This window comes from Eleginops maclovinus, chromosome 6, assembly GCF_036324505.1.
Source record: "Eleginops maclovinus isolate JMC-PN-2008 ecotype Puerto Natales chromosome 6, JC_Emac_rtc_rv5, whole genome shotgun sequence".
NCBI lineage: Eukaryota > Metazoa > Chordata > Actinopteri > Perciformes > Eleginopidae > Eleginops > Eleginops maclovinus.
The window spans coordinates 21,932,442-21,958,182 of NC_086354.1; the positions used below are offsets into that span (position 1 = coordinate 21,932,442).

The following is a 25,741-nucleotide window of genomic DNA, read 5'->3' on the forward strand; positions in this document are numbered from 1 at the left end:
TCGGATAAACCCGGGCGAAAGCATCAGGTGGTGGTTGTCTTTTCCCCTTTCTCCACTAAAGGAAGAAACAACCTTATCTTGCAATTTAACCACCAGTGTTTTTACCATCTTTGAGATATGTTTCTGACACATCCTCAAAGACACCAGAAGAGGGACTGAATGACCTCTTGATAACTGAAGAGGACAAGACAAACAGAGGGACAAATGAGCCTGACAGATGAGAGACGGGTTGAGTAAAAACAGGCGGATTGAGAGACCGTGCGAGCGACATGAAGGTGTGCGGTTGTCATCCGCACGTCTGTAAGTGAAGAGCCCACCTTTGACGATCAAAAGCTCACAGCGACTCTCTTCTCTCAGGTGTTTTACCTTGGGGATGCGAGCGATGATATCTGGGTATTTGGTGGTGTTGTCTTCCTGGTTGCGGCTGAACACTCTCACCTCGCCGTTCTCCAGAATGTGAATCTGTGTGTGCAGGGGGGGGGGGGGGGGATACAAACAAACACAATACAGATCAATAGCAATAGAGGGAAAGATTGAAGAAGTGAAAGCTCAGATTAGATGATGTGTGAATAATGCATGAGGCAAAAGGAAGAAGTGCCAGCTAACGGTGGGACGCATCATATTAAATTCACTAGCAGTGTGCAGTATGCAAAGATCAGACCACTTAACAGGTTTCTGCTTTGTCACTCTGTCCCATTAGGTGAACATAAGGTCATAAATTCTGAATACGACTTGGCCGAGAGACATGGCAGCGTACGAGTTGAACCCCGGCCAAAAGGGCTGGGTATAGCTCAGAAAAATTACAATGCCATTACAGTGATACCAGTACCTATATAGCATTTCATTCAATAGGTTTTTCGTCCACTTCATTTGACAGCCATGATGAGAATGAAAGCATCCAGTTGCTTAAAACGCCACCACAACTCAACTCAGCGTTCAGATGACTTAAATGACTCTAAAAACTATCTGTACTTATATTCTTCTTGCAAAAGGCTCTTCTGTATGTCATGCGTTTATGATTATAAGATGCCAAACACGTGTAGTAAGTGACATAAACCGTGCTGTCATCCCCCCACCATAAAAGGGTTACATGAGGACCAATTACACGATTTTAATTACGCTTAGAAGTGGTTATCTTACTCTGGATTTAGCTACAAAAAGGATCCGGTATCAATACTACTTTGTTACTTGTGTCTATATTTGTCGATATGGGGTAACGATATCCACCGCTGCTAGACAGTTTACTTAGGTCATCAGTTAGAACTTTAACACAGATAAAGATTCAGCATGCAAATTCGGTTTTTCTAAAGCTGGGCACCGTCGTGTTTCCTTTCCCAGAATCTCTCCGACATCCTCCACCCCCCCCCTGTCCGTTGCCTCAGGTCTGGAGACGCAAACACTTTAAAGACCACCAGGACTAGAGCTCCGGACCTGGGGTTCTAGGGTCTCAGTTGCTGCACCCCCACCCCCCCCTACCGTCCTTCACGCAATCCCCTCAAAACCAAACCTCTTCAAACTAGCTTTTTCCTATTGAACTCCCACCCCCCACATCCGCCAACCAGACTGCTAGTATTTTCTCTACAGTACGTTCATTGCATCCGAGTGTGTTTGATGTATGCTTGTTTATTAAGTAAGGTGGTGAGTATTTAGAAAAGCTATGAACTAAATGTTTAATATTATTATCAGCATACTAGGGAAGGAACTCACATTAAGTCCGTTAATTAACCTTGAGAGTATTTGTTTAATTGTTATCAATACAAATTAAATACTGAGTTAAATCCCAGATCTATGTGTACTTCATAATAATAATAATAAAGCTTAATTCATATAATTTTTTATCAATGCAAAGATATAAAACCCTATAAAATAAAAGCAAACAACAAAATGTAAAGACCTTCATAATTATAATAAAAAATATTCAAAGTTAAAAGTAAATGTTGGTCAATTATAAAGACCATTTAAAAAGGTGGGTGTGGCTAAAACAAGCTAATCTAAAAGGATGTTTCTTTAGCGGTCGTTTAAAAACGTCTCCTTTAGACGGTGTGTTTCTCTTCAGTGTCGTGATGCTGTGTTTAATGTTTCCTCGTCTCTAATATTTGTCCATGATGGTGGAAATTGAAGTTCTTGGGCGCAAGAAAAATGTCAAACTCGACCTGACATTAAAGTATTATCGCACAATTTCAAAATCACGCAGTAAATGAAAGGAGTAGATTATATTCTGCATTAATAAGTGAACCCTTCTGTACAGGGGAAGCTTTACGATGACATGAACCATACGTGGCTCATCGGTGGTCGATCTTCTCATATGTTTCTTTGTCATGACAATGTCATTTATTTTTCTGAACCATCTCGTGCACAGTGTTCTTCGTCATGTCCTCCCTTTAAACACTTCCCAAGATATGTCCTGTAACACCTATTGTTCTTCTTTCCATTAAATTCATCTGAGCACAGCGTCTGATGAACACAGCCATGAAATAGAACACACACACACTTGACTGATTAGTTGAGACACACACTGCCCACACACACTTCTATGAAGACATGCGCAGTTTTTTCGATTCATCAAATGCCACACACACACACACACACACACATATGTACAAGCACACGGAGGAGTGTTTTACTTAGCGGTGTATCAAGAGTCCCTCTGCTGGCTGTGTGAGGTAACGTCCACTGCAGTGAGACCAGAGAGAGAGAGAGGGAGCGGAGAGGAGGATGTCATGGGGTTTTACTCGCTCTCTCTCCTCCTCTACGTCTCTCTCTCTTCCCACTCATCTCTGTTACTCTCAATTCAGCTCAGTTCAAAGGCACTTTATTGGCATGACTGTCCAAAATTAACAATACAGCTGGAGGGGTTTACATTACAATCTCTCTCGCTCCGTCTCTTTATGCGTCTCTTTCGAATTTTCCTCAGTCTCCGCACTGTCTCCCCTCTCTGTCTTAGTGTTCCCTCTTCCTCTCATGTGTCTCGCCTTCACCGCTTTTAGCCTTTTTCCTCCCACCCCTCCCCTCCCTCCTCCTCCCAGGTCCATGATGGCAGGAGAAGTCGCTTTCTCTGCCGACAGGCCCACGGCAATAGAGGCACTACTGTTTATCTTAAAAGAATAGATAGACACATAGACACACACACACACACACAAATCATCATGCGTGTGAGTAGGCAGTGGAGTGAACACACAGCAGGTGTCACAGAAAAGCAATACCTCGTACTCAAAGAACACAGCCGAGAGGTGTATGCATAGAAAATTCAGCCGGCATACGTTTGGAGCCAAAAACAAACATCGCACACACACACACACACACACACACACACACACACACACACACACACACAAACACTAACCTGAGCGCGCTCTCCGTCGTATTTGTACTCGCAGGTAAACGCCGCCTCGTCAAACCTCTTCATCACCTCGCCAACACCCTTGGTGGGGTGGGCCAACATAGGTCTCAGCGGTACACCTGGGGGGGGGGGGGGGCATCAGAATTCAGGAGGCGGAAAACCAACCGGACATCGAAGCAAACAACACAAAGAAAAACAGCGATGCATTTTCATGAATTCTGCAAAGTAGGAGAAACTAATTGTGGAAGAGAAGTTTTCATCATTTGCAACTTTTTGGAGAGGGAGGAGGGGGGGAGGGGGGGGTCGATAACAGGCCTTCGGGTTATAACAGCGAGGCAGATCTTTTTTTGCAGGAAAAAACATACAAACAGAAGCTGCTGCGATGCCACATTTCCACATGACACATCCGCAGCATCACACCCACAACTGCTTCTGAGACAGAACAACAGTTTAATATAGTTTGTTTGCAATCTCATTTGGCCCTAGTATTAAAGTCCTCTGACTCACGTCCCCCCCGGGGTGATATAATGAAATACAAAAAATGAAACTCTTAAATTTGAGCTCGTAGAGCCAAAACCCGACAGGACGTTAATGTGTTGTCCAACTGGCTCCTGCTATCCGATAATTCACCAGCTCCTTCAACTCTGAATAACAATTGTTTACCTGCCAGAGTAGCTGCTAGATTTGTCTAACTGACCAACAACGGCCAATTTAGTGTCCCAATTAAGTAGCGTTCAGATGGCGGCTGGGTATTAATTTTCTACCTCGGTGTCAAGGCTCACAAATAGAGCGACAACAATGTAATCGGGAGCTTATCCTCAGTTTAGCGCTATCTTAAAGTGATAAATGACTCAGCTAAAATAACTGACTCGCCTCCACTGATCGGATCAATAAACATACACACACACAAGTCACGTTTTGAATCTTGTCCACTATTTGACTCCCGATTGGCCGCTTACCTGGAGTGAGCTTGCAGTGATTGGGCAGCTCATCGATGCCTTCTTTGAGCAGGACGGGGATCAGGACGTCGTAATTGGGCATCTCGCTGGCGTTGTGAGACGAGCGGGAGATGAGGGAGGGTAGTCGGGGAAGAAAAACAGAAAAAAGAAATCAATATGGTCCAAAGTGAAAGTGAGCAGAATGAGTGAGGGAGAATAAGGGACGGGGATTAGGGACGGGGTGAGGCATTAGAGGGGCGTCGGGGAGAGACTGCAAAGTGAAACGAGGGCGTTTGTTTAGGCTTCAGTCACCAGTAAGTCTGTTTGAGAATTAGACTCTTCGCTTCGATCCAGGCCCGCCGGCTCTCGGTGCTCATCCCCCTCCCCGCGTCGATCACAGTGGGAGGGAAACCTATACGGAAGGAGGGGAGAAAATGCATTTCAAAACAAAGCTGTGTGAATGTTTGAACATTGGTTTCCACTGAATACTCGCTGGATGTAAGTTCAGAAGCACTTCAAAGGGCCAGGAAGTATACAGGACTTTACATTCGTGCAATTATGTGTGTACGGCTGCATGTGTGTTTAGTAAACCCAACTCAAAGATGTTGTTTTATTTTCCCCACTGATTAAAAACACCAAAGTAATCCATTTGTTTTCTGTTCCTCTCCTGGGACATGTCTCCATGCTTTAATGTTCAAAAAGCTCTTTATGTTTCTCATACTTCCTGTGCTGCAGCACCTCTTTTCACCCTCTGTCTGAAACCAGAGCCCAGTCTGCACTGATTGGTCAGCTGGCCGGCTCTGTTGTGATTGGTCCCGCCCCTTAGCCTATCACGCACAATGTGTTGGAGCGCGAGCCACTAGAAGTGCGAGTAGTGATGTCCCTGAACAAACGTCCAATTTTAGCCTCTGCAGACCATTTACATGCACTAAAACCTATATAACACACTAGCCTAGAAATCTAGACGCCCCTAGCGACCGCAAATTGAATTTGCTGCTGGGGCGGTCTAGTCAACCCTCGTCAGTTAGCAAGGCTGCTCGGGCCACGGTGGTTCGGACCAATCAAATCGTGAGGAGCGAGATCGGGGGCCGGGCTACCTAGTGACGACAGAGGTGCGACGTTTCAGTGTGTAGTTTTAGAGAGAGGTAAACTGGCTGATCCCAATGGCTAATCCTAGCGTTTCTGTGCATCTGAAGTCCTGGGGGGTGATGCTTTCTCGTCCTGCACCCATCTCTGGAACACCGGCAGGTCCTGTTCCATTCTCGTTAAGAAACGTGCACAACACCTGCACATTCTGTTGGATTTTGCCTGTGTTTCTAATACCGGCACTCCAACCTGCATTAATCTCTCGGCAATCGTTTTGTCTTCTTTCTGTCTGTCGAAGATAAGTACCGAATTTGAAAGCACGCCAGATATTCTCAAGTTTTTTTTTGCAAAAACGGCAACAATCACTCAGTTCTATGTTTCACAAAGTTCGGTTTACTAGTGACTACACTCCACCATGTACTTCCCGTCGCGCGGACTACGTAATCCTTCTTCATAGCTCTGATTGGTTGTTCGCCATCCTATTGCGTGGCGTTGAGTGCAGAGGCAACTTGACAGACAACCGTTGATCCCGCCCTGACTGCCTTCGAGCTAGACTAGACCCCGGTACAGCTTTTTGCTGTAGGGGTTTAGCTTGCTAGGCTAATAACACACTACAGGAATGGGAAAACCACAAAAAGCATAATAGGGCCTCTTTAATAATTACGATGTATTTAAAACACGATTAAAATGGTAATTATTGATCAATTATTCACCGTAAAGATCCACTTTATCCCTACAAAAGAACTTGCTCTGACCTGACCCGCCTGATTAAATAATGGGGTAAATAAATAAATAAAAATGATGAGAAAAATCCAGAGCAGACCGCAGATCAATGCAAATTTCCGCAACGAGACTCCGGCCTAATTGACTCTTATTAAAAGCACACCTCCAGCCGTGAGTGAGCCGCGAATACTAATAAGTGAGGAGCGAGAGTATTTCATCCGGTGAGAGCACGTCGCATCAGCGCTGAAAGCAGGTGGTGAGAGAGAGCCAGAAAACTTCCTCCAGAAAGTGAGTCATTCATCCTGGTGTGTCGATTACATACATCAACACATTCCATTATATATTAGTTTTGTTTGCACACGAACTGCTGTATAAATATTAGTTTAAAACAGTGTTAACACAAGTTTTATAAATAAAGTTATTATTACCTGCTTTAACACCCCCACCTTCCTCTCCTTCAGCGTTAACTCCCAGGTGGGATCTTATTTAAATGTTTTAGGAAGGGATAATTACATCATACCCCACAAGTACAGAAATATCTCACCAACACAAGCAAGTCTCCATCGATCACATCTAAAAAGTTCGGAAAGTTCTCACTTCTAGTCTAACTCAGACTGTTGAAACCTTATGTTGATTTCAGAACTTTTTCCTCTTCCTATACGTAATCATTTGGATTGTCTGTGTTGTGAATTTGTTATCTTTTTTTATCTACATGTAGGACATCTGTCGCACATGCCCGTCCTGGGAAAAAGGGATCCCTCCTATGTTGATATTTCGGAGGTTTCTTCCATTTCTTTCCCGGGAAATTTGGTAGCTTTTCCTTGTTCCTTGTGAGGCCCTAAGTACAGAGAGTGTCCTATTCCGTACACACTGTTAAGCCCCCTGAGACAAATGTGTAATATGTGATATTTGGCTACAAACATTACATTTAAATGATTTGTTTGACTGAACTGTGTGTTCCTGATTGCTCTAAGGCCAGTATAAAGAGAAGAACAAACTGGTTTAATGTGAAGAGAGCCCGGATTATTGTTTTTAAACTGAAAAACAGTTTAAATGATCCTTTAAAAATGCAATATTACCTTGTCCAGGGGGGGTGAGGCACACAGCCTGGCTCAGTGCTGATAGGACGCTCTGCTCAGCCAGGCCGATCCTCAGCTTCCCGGCCAGGGACCTGTCAGTCAAAACCACAAGACCAACAGCTGTTAGTGCCCATTAAACACCTGCTGCCAACAACTACATGAACATACACACAAGGAGTAAAGAAAGCGCCGTGCATTCATACTGTGGTCAGATGCCCATCTGTCCATCTATGTGAGTGAGTGTTATTTTACCTGACGATGTAGCGGGCCTCGGAGAAGCGGCATGCCACAAAGAGGCCTTTGATGATGTCGATTTTCTTATTCATGGCCTGAGGCAGACGGGAGGAAATTGAGATTCACAGAGGAAGAGAGAGAAGAGACAGAATGCGAAAAGACTTGAGGTCACTGGCGAGTACAAACTCTATGTTCAATCCAGAAGAAGAAAAAAAGAGGACCCAGCAGGAAGGAAAGAGGAAGGAGTGATTTGAGGAACTCCAGCTAGGTGACGACTTATTCACGGGCTGAGAGATTACCCTTTTCCCTCCTTATAAACTTATAATTCCATACACTATCACATTCCTGTCTTTTCCCCTCACTGGCCCCAGACACTAGGAGCCAAACAGAGTGAAACAATATTTGCCCTGGACTGCTTACCCCCCAGCCCCCCACCAATGTTGAAATGTTGTTCCCCGGCTCACCGAGTTCCCACTCATGCTGCCGATTTCCTTCAATTTCCTGAACACGCCCCCTGCCGTCAGACTGGCCGGCTGGAACATTATGCGCTGGTTGCTACGGGAACTCTCGGCCACTAGACCCAAATCTCCCTTCTCCTGCGCATCTGCCTTGATTTTGTCCAATTGTCGCCCTGGAAACAAGAGCGAGGCGGTAAATAGCAGCCGCGTCAGCGACTGATGAGCAGAGACGGGGCGCCATTAGCAGTTAGGCAGAGAATCCACAAGCCTGTGTTTGGGTGAAAATGAATGTATGTGTGTGTGTGTGTGTGTGTGTGTGTGTGTGTGTGTGTGTGTGTGTGTGTGTGTGTGTGTGTGTGTGTGTGTGTGTGTGTGTGTGTGTTACCAGTGGCTTGAGCAACAGCTTTCATTAGCACCGTCTCTCCGACACCGAGCTCCAAGCCCAGGTAGGCGGGACCCAGCTGGTTCAGACACAGGTACACACAGCACAACAGGTCGTCTGGGAAAAACAACGCACACACAGATTTAAATCACATAAACACACACACTCAACACACAAAATGACAGGCTAGGGGGTGTCGCAATATACCGGTACTGACAAACATGTGATATTCAAGTTAACATTAGACATTATCAACAGGTGTTCTCCTTAAAAACAGACTCATTACGGATGTGTGATTGTTATTTAATGAAGCCTGCTTGCCTTTTTGCTTAATATATTGGTCTACTGATCTTATCATCACTGTACCTTTGCTGTAAAACTCTAAATATCCCCACTGTTGGACGGAAAAGGACTTTTGACTGCTTATCAATAAAGAAAAATCAATCAGTATGTCAGTAATTGTGTAATATCTGGGGAGCTGGAGTGCATCTTGCTCAGCAACCCACAATAAGATAGTAACTTAGAGCTGTCTATCCTGTAAACAAGCACAACACCTCCTCTTTAAAACATCCTTGGCCTAACCAATCTCCCCCAGGGCGAATGAGGGCTTTAATTTGGCAAAAATGAGCAAAACACACATTAGAGAAAGTTAAATAGAAAGTTTACTCAATGCATTATTTATAAATGTGTTCAATGTGCTATTAATATTGCAACAATATCTTTATAGTGAGGTTAGATTTACTCTATAATCCCAAATGTGGACGTTATGTCTTTACAGCAGTGGCACGTAAACCAGTTCAAATGTAATTAGCCACATGGTAAATGGACTGTACTTATATAGCGCTTCATCAGGTCTTTTCGGCCCCTTACACATTAGGACACCTCATTCGTGCAGAAGCTAACACACACCCACACACTCACGCACCATTGGGAGCAGCTCAGGTTTCAGTATCTTCCCCAAGGATACATCGACATGTTGAACTCAACCAACAATTACATCTCTTCTAATTATTTGATCAATGAAAGGTCAAAAGGGAAAATCCCAACATTTCAAAACAAAAAAAGGTAAACAAGTCAATCTTCACTTTTCTGTGACAGGAAGCTCTATAACTGAGACACCCTGACAGCCACCACAGAAGCCCAGACACAAATTACAACACCAACACCAACACACACACACAGAAAACTCAGAGACAGCACCAATCAGACACCCACACAACACACACACAAGTACACAAAACCAAGGACATATGGTCAGACGCACCCACACACACACACACACAGGACAGACAGTAACACCCTTAGACAACAACGCCAAACACACACACTCAGACAACATGGACACATACTGTACACAACACCAGACACACACAGGGCAGAGGCTCACACTCACACACACACACACACACACACACACGTACACACGTACACACACACACACACACACACACACTCTCTTTTATGTGCAACCTGGCTTCATCATCATCTCGTTGATAGAGTGTCTGGCAGCCAGCTGTCTGTGTAGCTACATCAGCATGCATTATGGGAGAGATAAAATAGCATTTACCTGGAGAGAGCAGCAGCACGGAGCGGAGCAGGTTCGACAGCGTCTCGATGTTTCTCAGCCTGGGAAACGACAAGAGGATTGCTCTGAGACAAGCAGGACGAGGTAAACGAATCTCAAAGCCATCCTGTAAATACTGGGAGGCGGGAAATGAGATTTGTCTGGAGGTTTTAATCGGAAATGGAAGCATCAATTGGAGTGGGTGGGGAAGAAATACAAGCCATCGTGGGCAGCTTGCCATTTGATAATCCCAAAAGATCAAAAAGGAAGGTGTTTTCAATTTGAAGGCAGTTACAAATCACCCTTTAAGAAGGTCTGATCAAGTGCTGGATTTCTTGCCGCTTTCATATCAGAGTTTTAGAATCCGGTAAATAAAACGTAAAGCCATGATTAAATGAAACCCAAGTGTGAATAAAGGACTTAAAATAACTTCTTGAACATTCCTAGAAAGTGACCTAATTGTACATTTTCATTTCATGTTCCCCGTCCTCCCGGGAAAATTAACGCAATTTTCCTCCCCTAGCTTGGCTGTAACACACTCCTCTAATTATATTCCAGGAATTCCCAGTAGGAGGCATGAATGGTAATCTTTGTAAAAGTGCTTTGCTCTATACTATAGCATTTGAACAGAGCAGCAATCACTTTCCCTCATATGGTGTTTTTCCTCGTTGGGGGAGCGTATTGGAGCTCTTACCTGCCAGAGTCCTCTTCAATCTTCTCAAAGGTGCGAGCCACCGCCAAGTACGGCACTCTGGAGAGAGATGAGCGAGTAGTTAGCAGGCGAAGCATTCACACGGACACGTTTTGAAATTCACAGCGTTTAACCGACTCAGCTGTTCGGAGCAGAGAGCAATTAGTGCGACACTACGGCGAGCTTTGATTGAGGGTTGTCAAAAATTCATTAAAAAGCAACAGTGAGGAGGACAAAGGTCAGAGCTGCCATGAGGGGGACAAATTGTGTCCTTTAAATAACGTTTGACGGGCAAAAAGAATCTATTAGGCTAAATACAGGGAAGGTAGAGACAGTTTGGACTAAAAGCCTTAAAAAAGGCTTTAGTCCAAAGAGACATTTTCTGTGGATCTTTGCTCAGATTAATCATCAGATTGAAATACATTTGTAATCAGGGCCGCACAATGATGTTTTTTCTCAAATCCAATAAATATACTATTCAGGGTTTTGTCTAAACCGGGTAACTCCCTCTTACTGTCGGCGTGCGCCCTCAAACTAAAATGCAGATTTCCCCTCTGAAATGTTAAAGTGATGCCATAAAACAACATCTCTGTTGGTCAGAAAGGGTTTAATGAGTCCAGAAATATGAAGATGGGGTCAGATGTCTGGTCAGACGGCAGAGACAGCTTTACGGAGAATAAATAGGGGGTGGGTGTCCGGTGGGTCTGCTGGTGGACGAGTGGCAGGCAGCAGGCTGACACTGAGACTGAGATTTCTGATCCTTTTTTTTACTCTCCTTTATTCTGGAGAGGAAGTCAAGAAACCGGAGCTCTGGATTTGTTTGTTGTTTGAGGTGCAGTATATGACTCAGCAGCTTTAAAGACATGAAGTATTTTCAGCTTTGCTCTGATGCAGGATTTTCACTCTGAAGAGGGCGGGGCTTTAATTTGTATAATTCATACTTATATTTTTCTAGAAAAACCCTGCTATTTTTTAACAAACAGCTACAAAATAAGTAGAAATAAGACAATCAATGCATTACCAGACTACCCAATAAGATGAAAGTTAATTGCCAACTATTTTGATGATTAATAGCTTCTGTCCTATTTAGGGAAAATGCTAAATGTGGCGTAGCTCCAGACGCTGTAAGGAGTTGTTCCTGAGATATTTTATACATTAGGAAACAATTACCATGCAGCCCTGGTGTAGTAAAACACACATGGTAAATCCCTGTACACTTACTTCCTAACATCTGAACACACACTGCCAAGTATCACCGCCACTAGGAAGCACAGGTCAGTGAAATGCATTTGGGCTCCACATTCTGCACATGAGAGCTGAGAAGAAGTCGAAGCAAAGCAGACCGGACTTACTTCTGGCCTTGCTTCCAGCAGGCGTGATCCACAGGGTGGTAGTTGGGTCTGGCGGGATTGTAGTCCGTTTGGGTTGAGGTCGACTCCCTGAGGAAGAACACAACGAGAAACAAGTCAAGAGTCAGACTGAGTGACGGGGACCTCTGTTGAAGTGAGATAACTGTGAAACGTTTATGCATTTTAAGGGGGAAAAGTGTCCTTAGTTCCACTGAAAGACCTACAGGTGTTAATTAAAAACCATTAATCAGAATTAGCAGTTTTTCCCTCCAGTAATAGGATGTGTTTCTCCTCCTCACTCAAGGTGGAACCAAATATCACTTCCTGACTTCATTACAGTGAGAGCTACTCTAGATGTTATCTGCGTTTTGCATGCCCTGCCTATCACTCTTACACTACTGTCGCACATAAGTGATAAAATAATAAATAGTTAGACGCATGAAAAATGCATTTCCTCTCTTTAATGGGCTAAAAATAGTCGGGGACTGGAATGATAACATGACCTCAAAATGACAGGCAGTTATTCACGGCTTCTGCTTAAAATACATGAAGACTCAGATACTGTAAAGGTGTCCTTCTAATGCGGATAGATTGGCTTAAAGCACTACAGAGCTTTCCTTAACTGTGTTTTAATACCGTTCTCCATTGACGGGGAAGCATTTGGTACGAGAAAATGTCCTTTTTATTAAAAGGAAAAGCAGACAAACATTGCCTGATTTTCTATACTGTTAATGCACAATCCTCTGTATATTTTGGACCTTTCTTTTGAATTGCTACCTAATTTATTCTCCACAGCAGTGCCACTTTACTGTATGACTCACCGCACATTTGAGTTCATGGTCATTCTCTTTATACTTATTTTTGTGCATTAATATTTCCTGTGAACATTTGTGTGTTTATCTGTTAAAATAGCTTCTTTTTTTTAAGTTAAACATTTGTTCTTTTTCTTTTTTTCCACAGGGCATTAATTATTTAAGACCTGCCTTTTTTGGGCTTTTTTAAATGATATTTATTACTTTTTTTCCTGTTATTATTTAGTTCTTATTATAATTGTATTTATTATTATTTGTTCTTATTATAATTGTATTTATTATTATTTGTTCTTATTACATTTTTCATTTTATTCTTGTTTTTAAAATGTATTTCATTCTATTTATTCAGTCCTGTGTTCATTGACTTCTATTGGTTTCAAGTGTTTCATCAACCAAAAAGTCATGTGTTACTTGGTATTTAATACCTTTGATGGGGGGGGGGATCGTATTGTTTATCTATATATATTATTTGTGAAACACTGTTACCTTCTGTGTGTGAAAAGCGCTGTATAAATAAAGTTTGATTTACCCCTTCACGTCTTTGCTCTCCTCCGCCGACACCTTCCTCTCTGGACTCGTCTTTCTCTCTTCTTCGCTCTTCTCCGATTTCTCCGTCTTCACTGCGGCTTTTCTTGGAGCTATTGAACAAAGAGAAGTAAAAAAAAAAAAGGGGGAGGTGAGGGTGGAGCAGGGGTCGGGACAAAGCAATATTTAGCTGTTTTCTGATAGAAGCACATTTACGGACACTTTTTTTGTGCAAGCAAGGAGCTATGCAAATGTCTCCTCACCAAAGAAACTGCTGATGGGGGACTTTTTGGGCGGCTCCTTATCTTTCTGCTCTTTTGCTTCTTTCTGCTTTCTCGGTGTTTGACTTTCTGGGCTCTTTCCTGCCTCTCTTGTTTCCTTTTCATCCACCTTCTCCTTCTTCTTCTTCGTGGCAGCTTTCTCATCATCCTTCTTCTCCTTCGCTTCAGTTTCATTTTCCGCCCCCTCAGCTTTCTTTTCTTTCTCATCAGAGCTCTTTTCCTCCTCCTTGGCCTTCTCTACTTCCTCTTTCTTCGGCTCCTTCTTCTTCTCCACCTCCTCCTCCTCATCTGGGCTCGTCACCTCGGTCACTACCTTTTCAACTCGTTCTTCCTTTGCTTCCTCCTCCATGGGTTCGTCAGGGTTCCCTGGGTGAGACAGAAAGGGAGAGGAGTCATTGAAGAGATAAATGCCAGCAGGTTTACTGAGGGGTGACCCAGTTTTTTTTGTTTGTGCGACCATGTTTTGAAGATGGTTTTCAACAAAACAGCCTTCTTCAGTGAATGCCGCAGGTTATGTTTTTAAGATTTGCTTTTCACCTGAGAGTCGGGTAAGCCGGATAGAATATTGACAGAGCGGTAGCAGTCACAGACCCGGCGTCAGGGTGAGGACGAGAGACATGAAACTTTAATTTTCGCTCAACTTTTGGAAATAAAGAGAGGGTCCATTTTACCCTCTGCTGTGCATCTGAAGGCACCATGCTGCTCGGGAAAAAAAAGTCACCACATAACGCAATACAAATCTGAAGCAAATGGCAAAGAGAGTTACATTGAAACTCTATCGTTCCTAGTTTGCTTCAAAGATTTTTACTTTCTCCATCTAAAACTGTATTTCTTAAACAAAATTAGGGTTTTTTTGCACTTTTAGTGGAGAAATTCTACTAGAATTATGATTGAATAACTGACGAAAACTGTCTTTCATTGTCCAACCTTCTTTCGTCTATCTGCACACAGTTTTTTCAGTCTAGTTATTTTATCTTACGGCTTCAAATACCTTGATAGATTACATTATTAAACAGGATTATTTTTTTGATTTTAGATCAGGATAATCCCCCCTTGCTCGTTCGTTTCCGAGAGCCAAAAACGATGTCTTCATATTCCTTGTTTTGTCCGTCCGACGATCCAATTAATGCTCATTCAACCCTGCAAATCCTTACATTGGGAAAGCTGGAACCAAAGACTGTTTGATAATCTACTTAAAAACTTCTGTTGACTAACTGAGCGATTAGTTGACTAATATTTCAGCTCTGTTCTAGCGTCTACTGATGGACATTTTCCTGGGATGGTACAGACATCTTTAAGAGCCTCCCTGAAAATGCTTTGAGTGTCTGCAGGTCATTTAAGTGATAAAGTGCTGGGGGTCTTTGTCAACAACACCACACTAGAGGAGTTCACATCCCAAAATATGTCCTTGGGTTTTGTACACACAGCAAATATCTGAATATGATTGGCTAGAGGGAAAGGGCAGCGTTGCAGTGATGAAGGAAAAATGTTGACGAGTCTCGGCTCTGGCAAGAATTTAATTGATGTAATAAAACTAAATGTCATGGATTTTCCTTTGAATTTGGGGAGGGTTTATTAGAAAGATACCAAATGTGTAGATAAATTCCCTAAATCTGAGACAACGATCATATCAGTAATCTATCACAAAACATGTTCTTCCTCCCGTTATGTCGAAGGTGTTTGTGCATCTTCCCAACTTTAAAACCTCGTAGAAACTCATGTTCCTAACCTCACCCAGACCTTCCTCCCTGTGCTTTGTGAGTAGACTCGTATCGGAGGTGAAAGCGTACCTGGGCTCTCCACACGGGGTCGTTTGTTTTTCTGACCCGGCTCCTCCTTGGCCTCGGACTCGTCTTTCTGGCTCTCGCTGCTCTCATCGAGCTTCCTCTTGGGGAACATCTTCCTCGCTGAATTAAAAAAAGGAGAGGGGAGGAAAGCAAAACAGAAAGAGGATAATAAGGAGACTGTAGATGTAGGGCAACATAAAAACTGAAAAAGGAGAACCACATACTTTGCTAATGAAAACACTAATTCTGTCCTGAAAGATATTATGCAGCACAGCAGCTTTAAGGATCCTGAGTAATTTCCTGTAATGTTATGCAGCAGCGTAGCTCGAGGGTAATTTTAGTTTTGGTGCCACATACGCCTCCGTCTCGCTCCTTGTTAGTTCTAGTGCAGGTGACGCTGCTGATGTTTTCCTTCAAGACATTATAATGAAAGCATTAACCCAGGACATTAAGAATGCAATTCCTGGTCAAATTAGGAGTCGCATTAATGTGGTGGTGATGGTGACGGGGCTCTAACGCTGCCGAGAGTAAACACTGCAGTCATCAAACACAAAGAGAACGGGAAGATGAAAAGAGAGTGAGCCGCTCTCCTGCTGCAGAAGTAGGATGAAGGAGGAGCTTCCCAAACGGAAACAAAGCTGCCATGCTAGAAATCTGTGTAACTCTAAGAAGCTTATATTCTAAATTTGAATGTCTACATTCCCGGTGCTACAACGCGTAACTTAAAACCATTTAGCCGTACTATTTTATGTTCAAAGAGGCTGTATTCTGCTCACTTTCAGGTCCATATTTGTCTTCGTTCCTCTCCTGGGACATGTCTCCATGCTCTAATGTTCAGAAAGCTCTTTATTTTTCTCATACTGCCTGTGCTGCAGCACCTCTTTTCACCCTCTGTCTGAAAACAGAGCCCAGTCTGCTCTGATTGGTTAGCTGGCCGGCTGTGTTGTGATTGGTTAACCCGTTAGAAATGTCCCGCCCCTTAGCCTATCACGTACAATGTGTTGGAGTGCTAAAGGAAGTGTGAGTGTTAACTATGTAAAGGAAGTAAACAAAGGAGTCAAATGGAGGCGTTTCAGGCGGTGTGTGGGAGACAAGCTTTGGGATTTGAGCCTTTGGAGACCCTTTACATGCACAGCAACATTTATAAAACACACTACAGGGTAGGGAAAACTCCAGAAAGCATACTAGGGCGAGTTGAGATGCAGATAATAACACTTGCATCTTGTTTATAATTCACAGATAATGGGGATGCACTGCAGGATGAAATGTTCAAGCTGCTCATGTACACACTGCATAGTAATGACTTTATACTGTATGATCGTTATTATTTATTTATGAAAGCACCAGACTGCAAACCAGAAAGGAACCGACTACAGATCAACACTCAGCTACAATAACCGAAACTTGCTCTGCTGCTTCCATTACAGCCCAGTCAGCAGGAAGGATATATCACAAGACAACGCAGCAATAATAATAATAACATCATCACGATGCAAACACACGCAGAAAAGTAATGATAAAGTGCGCGTGTTCGTGGTTCAGCAGATGAGATAAATGGCAAATAATGCAACCAATCTAGTCTACATGTTGTCAGTGTGAAGGTTGAGACCCTGCCAAAAGGATCGGGAGATAAATGAAACAAGAGGAGGGGGCGGGTACTTAGCTGCTTCTGGTGAACAAACCTCTCATGCGTTCAGTTTGTGATAAATGTCTTGTTTTGCTTCGTTTTGATGTAATGAGTTTGGGGAGCCATTAGGCCCCTGCTAATAAGTAATCAAGTAAAAAATAGCTCGAGGCGGGAAAACCATCAATCCTCAGCTGGTGTCAAAGTTCGAAATTGATGCAATTTTGAAGGAAAAAGTTCAGAATCACAGATTACAGAGTAAGTCCGGAAGTCTTGGACTTGTAAACGAGGATATAAGAGATTAAATACTGACCGGTTTTACGTTTAACGACCCCAGAGGGGGAGATGGAGTTCGGGGTGCTGGGGGTCCTGGGTGAAGCCGAAGTGGCCGGGGTGGCTGGGGTCATAGACGTGGCCGGGGCAGGTGGAGGAGACATGGGGGTGGGAACGGCCTTGAAGACGTCATCCTTCTGGAAAAGAAGAGCAGTGACGTGCGGGTGAACACTGTGACAAGAGGTAGTCAAAAACAAAGTCCAATATTAATTATTATGACTAATTATTGCTTTTAATTAACAAAATACCGTTATGTGAAATCTGTTGACGTAATGCATTTCATTAAAGTCAACGTTTCAGTTTCTTCAGCGCAATATTAACAGATAAATACAATTACAAGGAAACAACAAAAACAGACAGAACGTGAAATATAAATGAAATAGATCGAATAAAATAAGAAAGAATAGATGGCGCACGCCTCAGCGTTGAGACGTGCACGATAAAGGACTCCATTGTGCCTATTAATCCTCGTTGGGGGGGTTGTTCTTGCATGAACTAAAAACTCCACCATCCCTTATGAACCATTAATAACTGTGCTGTACTGACTGAGCACTGATGAGGATGACCCTGATGAAGGTCACAAGCAGACATAAGGTTTGTCTTCCACCTACCCGAGTCCGCTGTTACACCACACGCTCGATTGGCATCACAAAAACTAGTTATCGTCATTAAAATAGTTCTAATTAAAATAGTGGGACATTTTTAAAAGTCGACATTTAGAAAAACATTTCAGAAATTTGGAAAAAAAAGTGATCATTTTTAAGAAATAGTCGGATATTCAAATTTGGATAAAAAATCTGAAGTATAAAGGAAAAAGATTGGGACAAAAAGTGTGAATTTGTAAGAGATGATGAGGGTTACAAAAGAAATCAAAGCCGTCCTCTTTTCTGAAATCGGCACCAATGATAATTCACCGTATGAAGCCCCGCCCTCTTTTCCACTTCCGGTTTAAACGCTACAATGGCTTTTACAGTATCCACACATCCATCCTCTGTGACTGGCAGGATGACATAAGACAACGGTCCAAACATCGCTGTAAATCCTAAAAATATTACGTGTTTTGGATAAAGTTATCACATATTGGTTATAGAAAATAGTTTGGGTCTGGCATGAAAGACTGTTACAACTATTACACGGCTTAATTGAATACTCAATTCTGATTGGTCAATTTCAGAGGTTGTGAAAACTCGATAACACACCGCTGCTTAGCAAAATAATGGCCGTAGCTTAGGAGGATCAAGGGAGGTTAACAAACAGGAGTGTCAGACGGCAGAGAAATCAACAGAAGAAGAAGAAGACAGACAGGAAGTAAACGGGAACACGGTTTGGGCTCTGCAGTGTTTCAAGTGCAAGTAAAGCTCGATAAAGCTGGCCACTCTATGCGAAGTAATGGCCAATATAGATTTAACCAGAGGGGCCAAAACATTGTATGGCAATAAGGAAAATGCTCCAGAGCCGGGGAAGCACAAGGTGAATAAAAACCACGATATAAAACTACTTCAATATCGTGAATCATATCACAATATCAGTCCCAAAAAAAAAGGCAAAAAAACCATCCAGCACTAGTCGAGACCCCCCAGAACAATCAGGACCAAGTATTCCTTTTATCCCCCCAACCATCGGCTGACCCCCGGAAATCATCCTGCGACCCCCATGTTGAGAAGCGTTGAATAACTACCTTCTCACAAAGCATGCTGAATAATTGTAAACACATGAAAGAGATGCCGGGTGGTCATGCATCCATCAGAATCTCTCCACCTCAAAAGAATAAATAATAAATAATTACTGACATATTACAAACTGAACGAGCGGGGCAATTAAGAGAAGTGTTTGTCAAACAACAACAACAACAGGTGTCTGAGCGACAGCCAGAGCCGATAATCAGCTCTTTTCATTAGCTGGCTTATTGACAAATGCATCCAACACGGTGATTCATACCGTACAATTACCGAGGCTTTGTGCTACACTGTTTTTCCCACCGCTGAACGAGAAATACGCCACTGATACGCCTACAGGAGCTCTAACGGAGTCAGCTTGTGCGGGTAAAATGTGGATTTACAACATTTGATGTAAGCGCACTGTTTTAATGACTGTACCAGGACAAGGAAAGCAGACATTCATTGTATAAATATTGCTCTGTGACTAACGCAATCAAGTTCTGTTAAAGCCGTTTTGTTTCGTGAAAAAAGGTTGTATAATACTCGTAGAAAACTATGCTCTCCTGACTTCCCCCTAACAAACGTCAGGAAAATACCAGCAGAAAAGATAATAAGTCCAACCATGTTTAGCAGCAAATGGTGTATTCTCTGAACAATACAAGTTTGATTGTATTTCTGTTTGTAGCACTATGCTGGGGGGGGGGGGGCTGATTAAAAGTTCATGTACTTGCTTTCTAGTTTGGTCATGCAAATTTGGAAGTGTCTTGACAATGAATGATGTGATGAAGCATACAGTATGATTGAAATCAAGTTGTGGAGACAAAGAGTGTGGGTTGTTATAAAGAAGATTAGGCTCTGTAAAAGGATTAAAGATAAGTTGAAGTTGATTAAAAAGTCAAATTAAGAAAGTTATAATTGAAGGACGTACATCGTGAAACGCATGTCGATGTTGTCTTTACCACATGACATCGGTAAATAGGACGTCACCGATCAGCGATGTTATTTGCTAGACGGAAGTGCATTAGTGTGTTTTAATCAGCAATGGCAGGTATAATTTAAAGATTAACAGATGTACTAAAGTGGAGGGGGGGGGGGGGGTTCTCTCCTTCTCTCTCTGTGAGCTGCTGTGATGACTTTGCCGTGACGGTGTCTGAGAGTAATAAATCACTCAGTTTTTGGGCGATCGTGCTGCTATCTTGCTAGTTATAGAGTTTGTGTCTTGCACTATTGCACGGTTTCCTCTCCTCTCCTCTCCTCTCCTCTCCTCTGTGAGGAGCTGCTGCTGCATGCTGCAGGACTTCTGCCCCGTGTACCGGGTGTCTGGAGGATCGGTAAATTAAATCCATCCTTCAGTGTTCTTGGGAGGCCGTCCTTTAGATCTGTGACTTTGCTATACTTGCTGCTACTCCCGTTAACTTCCAGAAACTTACTATGGCTCGCTCAACCTCTCTCTCGCGCGCTTACACATGCACACACACGTATCCCCCACTCTCTCTCTTAAAGGGATAGGCTGCCTTAGTCTGCATTGTGCTACCATTACAGTTTACATAGTAAAACATCGGCATTTTAAAAGTCTTGTGTTTTGATTTGTTTTGACTCCTTAAAGCCTACTTTCTATGTTGAATGTGGTTGGAGATTTCTTTGCACAACACCAAGCCAGTCACAACCGTGAGTTAACCTGTAACTTAAAAACCCACACGTTGGAAATGTCTTCTTAAAGTGGTTTATAGAAACAAAGTAAAAAAGCAGAGACACATCGGATCAAACTGTCAATTTGCTCTGCACAAATGTCACGGGTAACTTGCTGCATTTAGGGATTCAAATCAACGTTGATGTTCTAATTATGGAGTGGAAGTGCAGGGCCTTTTACCTTCTCTGGTTTAGCCGTAGCTTCTTTGTCTCCGTTGGTAGCAACTTGCTCCTTTACAACCGGCGCCTCGTCATCGTCGCTGTCCAGGATCTGACGGCTGCGTTTCACAACTTTCTTGACGGGTGAATCCGCTTCCTGGACGCCGTTCTGCACCTTCAGAGGACTTTTGACGGGTCTGGGGAAGAGTAGAGACACAGCTTAGATAAAAGCTTTTACAAATAATTAAAAGCTGTAAGTCTTTTGCATATGGAAAAGTTCAAAAGCGCAACCGCAAGATGCTGTTTAAAGAGTTTTAGATCAATAGCAAAAGCAGAATACATTGATCAGAGATATATAAAATAAAAAAGGCAGGAGCCATGAAAGAGAGGTCAAAGCCATCACGAGACGATCATTACATAAAGCGCATTAAAGAGGGTTTTAACTTCAGCATAGAGATAATGAACACGATCATTAACGCGGCTCAGAGATGAGAAACAGACGTTATCATCTCTTTTCATTATAACTCCAACAAGAAGTTTAACTTAGCAAAGATCAATGATTGAGTGATTCAAAGATAATTGCCCATATTCAAGCTGTCAGAAGGAGTTTTACCACACAAACAAGTTTGAAAATGAGCTGATGGTGCGATAGGGTTTACTAATGTCCAAGATAATATGAGTCACACCTTCATTAGCCATTCTATGTTTTGGCACATTTTTTAAAGTATTGATATTGACAAGAGATCTCCTTTATTTTGTTAATCCAACACTTGTTTTAAGTGGGATATTATTTAAAGAAATAGTAACCAGATCAGAGCACAGGGTTTTGTCTACACCGGGTAACAGGGGCGCTGCTCCCTCAAACCAAAATGATGATTTTCCCCATAAAATGTTGAAGTGATGCCAGAAAACAATCTCTCTGTTGGTCGGGAATGGTTTAATGAGTCCAGAAATATGAAGATGGTGTCAGATGTCCGGTCAGACGGCAGAGACAGCTCTGTTTTTACGGAGGATAAATAGGGGATGGATGTCCGGTGGGTCTGCCAGTGGACAAGTGGCAGGCAGCAGGCTGACACTGAAACTGAGATTTCTGATCCATTCTTTTACTCTCCTTTCTTCTTTTTCATGTGAATGTATATCTTCTACAGGCCTTCATCTGACAGGAACGTTTGTAGTTATTAAACATAACGCATATGGCACGTTAAGTATACAGATAGAACAATAACAAAAGAGCCAGAGGTATATCACACCGGACATGATAGCCTTGTTGTTTGTCAAAAGTTAAAGTTGTTAGTTCTGAACATCTTTAAGTAAATCAGCTTTTTTTTAAATGGGTGTTTTCATTGTAAAATTCAAATTTATGAATAAAAAAACACCATTAACAAATGTATTGTATTCCTCACACCAATGTAAACATCCTCATGGGTGTGTAGTCAAGAAACCCTTGCATGTTATAATCTTACTTTTTCACCGGTTCATCGGAGGTTTTCTTCTGGACATCTTTGCCCTTGGGCTGGAAGAAGGATCTGATGGAAGAGGAACAGTTAATGGCCATATGGGCGTTATATGTATAAATAAAAAGCCATTAATACAGTACATGTTGCCAATGACAGCTGATTTAATACCTTTAGTTGCTAGGCAGATTAGGATTAATGATGTGAAATATAATCAACCCTTAAATCAGACTTTAGTTCACCTGCAGTAAATCCAGCAGCTACCCTGCAGTATACAAAGCCATTCAAACTAGCTGCACCTTTACCAGCTCTGAGAACACTTTAATGATCAATCATTATAAAACATATCAGAGATATTATTCTGAAATGGACCAATCTGACAATGACTACTTTTACTGTCGCTACTTTAAGTACATTTAGATGAGAGTACTTTCTACTTTCACTGGAGGAACATTTTGAATGCAGGACAGAGTATTTGTGACAGAGTATCCTACACTCTGCTTCTTCTACTTTTACTCATTTACAAGACCTGAGTACTTCTACCACCTGTTACGTTTCCTTGTCGTCATCTTGATAACGAACGTAGCGTTACGCAGACGTAAGTTAGCAAACCTCACTTAACCAAAGTTAACTTAGCTAAAGTTCTCTTAAACTTTTCTTTCTTGTATCAACACAAATAAGCTATAGTTAACTGTTATCTTATATGGTATATATAACTTGGCGATATAATGACGAGAGTTCTTATATCTGTTTTGGACCAAAAAGTGAAGCACTTTCACATCCAGATGGATTTACACAGATTAATGTCTGCTAAAGCTAGCTTATACACAGTGCAGTTAAGCTAACCTCAAAGCCCTGTAGGCACTTAAATACCCATAAAAACAATACACAAGAATTTTTAATTAGCTAGTAGGAAAGATAATATAGATTCAAGCAGTCCCCAACCTAACTCTACCATCAACTGTTAACTAATACTAAATCATTTCCGGGCTTTTAACGTTCTACTTACGCGATGCTCCTCTGCATGTTGTGCACAAACTATTCCTTCACCAGAAAAACAAACTAAATGTAGACGTATGGCTTAATTAAAGCACAGACAGGGTCCAACATCAACACACACAAAACACAGACTCCCGCGCTGCAGAGTAACAAAATAGAGAGAAATATTCGGCGCCAAAATGACACCCCAGCCAAAGATCGTCAAGAACAGAGGATGAGTCGCTCGAAGGATTTTGATTTCTGGTCCTGCATTTTTCGCTGTTATGATAAAAGACTTGGTTTTTGCTTTAGTTTCGTTTGATTGATTTGGTTTTTGAAAAAATGATATGTTGTAACTTTGAAATGTACTCGTGAAAACAGAAAGGAAGATCTTTTTTTTCAGTTTGCATTATTAAAAGATGTGAAATCCTTAATAAAAGCAGCATGAATCTGTTCAATACTTTTTAATACGATTTAAATAACCAATAAAGTAAAACACGAAACACCCTCCAATGTTTAACAGTGTATGGGTAAACCCTAACTTTCATAAACATATAAATTGTAATAACACAAAGGACGTTTATTTACAAAGTTAACTATAACCTCCGGCTAATCTGAATTGGAGTTAGTGTACCCGAAAATAACCACAGAGTGACACCTCTTTTTTTCGAAATCTTTGCTCCAACTCTCTCCCGGGGAAAAACTGAGCCGTAAAGAAAGTGTGTGTGCGTGTGTGTGTGTGCGTGTGTGTGTGTGCGTGTGTGTGTGGGTGTGCGTGTGTGTGTGTTGAGATGCTACTGCCCCCTGCTGTGTCGGAGTGGTAACTGCAGCCAACGGCGGCTGGTCCTGATGCTGCGAAGAAGACGTGAACATTTCCTTACATGACATTTCAGTGTCTTTTTAAATGCATCATTTATTCATTCATTCATGCAGCTCTTGTTATTATGTTTTTTAGGAGGGAGAATGCAAAACAAAGATATGAATAATGCAAGTTGAGTGCATTGTTTAATTAACTCCAATGCAATGTTGTTTACAAGTGCAATTCCCCAACTGTGGAGTAAGTGCTGTCAGAGGAGAAGTGACTTCCTCAGTCATTTCTATCAAAAACACACACACACACACACACACACACACACACACACACACACACACACACACACACACACACACACACACACACACACACACACACACACACACAAATATCATGGTCCAACTTAATAAATAATCTGAATAATAAACTACTGTACAGTTAAACAAAATGACAAGAGATTTGAAGAGGTAAAGCAGTCCATATGTTGCTCCTCTTCCTCACTCTCTCTCCCCCATCTGTGCAACATTCCTCTCTTCTTCCTCAACCTCAGTCTGCTTCACTTCTCCAAACAGGCTTCGACTGATGCGGCTCAGATCCCATCCTGCGAGGCTCTTTTGCTGCCAGCCGTTAGCACCGGTGTGAAGGGCCGAGGGGAGAGGTGGGAGGCCCGACTCCCTCAGGTTGGCCCCTGGATGTGCAGGGGGGGAAGTGAAGGGGAAGTGGCCTTGGAGAGCCCGGGGCAACGTGATGGGCTTAGGGAGGCAGCAAGGGAGCAAGAAGGGGTGAGGTATGGGCTGGGCTGCTGTCAGGAAAACAGAGAGAGTCAGAGTGCAAAATAATGAGTTTCATGTTTGTTAACACAACAGGAACTCAGATGCATGTTCATTTATCAGGCTCATGTCAGATTTATAAAAAAAACGATTTCCTTGAATGATCTTCAAGCAATAAATTGGGCTTAAAGGGATAGTTTGGATGTTTTAAAGTGGGGTTGCATGAGATACCTATACAACGTCATGCAGTAAAACAGGTGAAAACACCTTAAATAATCAAAATCAGCTTCAATGTTTGCTATATTTATAGAAGTGTTTAGCGATAGACCAAAAAGAGCATGCTGTTTGTCAGTAAGACAGAGTGTTTTTATAAAGGTTTAGTAGGAAATGATATGCTCATTTGTTATTAATTCCGTTTCAAGGTGCTGGTGTATGCAGATGTTGTATTTTGGACAAAGCCAGCAAGATAAAGCAGTTATTTGTTATCAGCATAAGAATGCACTTTTTTTTAAGGTAGCCCAAATACATTTTGCCCCCACACACAGAATTACTTTCATTTGCTTCCTTACTATTATTCACGCCTGGTATTTCCAAACTAGGGGTTTGCCGACTGTCATCTACTTCAGGGAATACACAGACACTGAATCCTGACCTCATACAACCCCACTTAGAAAAAAAAGTAAATAACCCTTTAAATCAATTTTAAGCAAAACGCCTCTTTCCCTTTGGCTAAGCTGGACATTAGAGTTTATATAACACAGATTTTACATTTTTTATGGTGAAAGTTCTAAAGAAAACGTCAAGAAGATGGAGTTTGAAGCTTGAAAGTTCATTCTTGACCTTGTTTGATCAAACAAACTCAAGGTTCACTATAGCTTTTTTTCAGAGCAAAGCAAGTCAATAAACTCTGCAGAGGAAGAATATGAAATGACATTTTCTTTTTGTCAACAAATATCTCATTCATGTATTTTTATATCAAACTGTCTGCTGCTTCTATTTCATTACATTGGTAC

The 25,741-nt window shown here is 42.1% G+C and overlaps 1 protein-coding gene across 1 annotated transcript in view; it reads right to left on the reverse strand.

Annotated features, from left to right (window-relative positions):
- The window catches only part of lig1 (ligase I, DNA, ATP-dependent), a 51,577-nt gene extending 28,232 nt beyond the window's left edge, over window positions 1-23,345 (reverse strand). The window contains exons 1-18 of the mRNA XM_063885024.1: window positions 23,176-23,345; window positions 22,176-22,238; window positions 20,735-20,909; window positions 17,187-17,343; window positions 15,253-15,369; window positions 13,445-13,828; window positions 13,186-13,294; window positions 11,848-11,934; window positions 10,499-10,555; window positions 9,808-9,866; window positions 8,244-8,357; window positions 7,865-8,031; window positions 7,419-7,495; window positions 7,167-7,258; window positions 4,591-4,690; window positions 4,300-4,385; window positions 3,344-3,459; window positions 367-462 (exon numbers count right to left, since the gene is read on the reverse strand). Coding sequence (XP_063741094.1) covers window positions 367-462; window positions 3,344-3,459; window positions 4,300-4,385; window positions 4,591-4,690; window positions 7,167-7,258; window positions 7,419-7,495; window positions 7,865-8,031; window positions 8,244-8,357; window positions 9,808-9,866; window positions 10,499-10,555; window positions 11,848-11,934; window positions 13,186-13,294; window positions 13,445-13,828; window positions 15,253-15,369; window positions 17,187-17,343; window positions 20,735-20,909; window positions 22,176-22,238; window positions 23,176-23,192 — 2,073 coding nt within the window. The 5' untranslated portion in view covers window positions 23,193-23,345. The remainder of the gene's footprint in view (window positions 1-366; window positions 463-3,343; window positions 3,460-4,299; window positions 4,386-4,590; window positions 4,691-7,166; window positions 7,259-7,418; window positions 7,496-7,864; window positions 8,032-8,243; window positions 8,358-9,807; window positions 9,867-10,498; window positions 10,556-11,847; window positions 11,935-13,185; window positions 13,295-13,444; window positions 13,829-15,252; window positions 15,370-17,186; window positions 17,344-20,734; window positions 20,910-22,175; window positions 22,239-23,175) is intronic.
- Window positions 23,346-25,741: the final 2,396 nt, after the last annotated feature.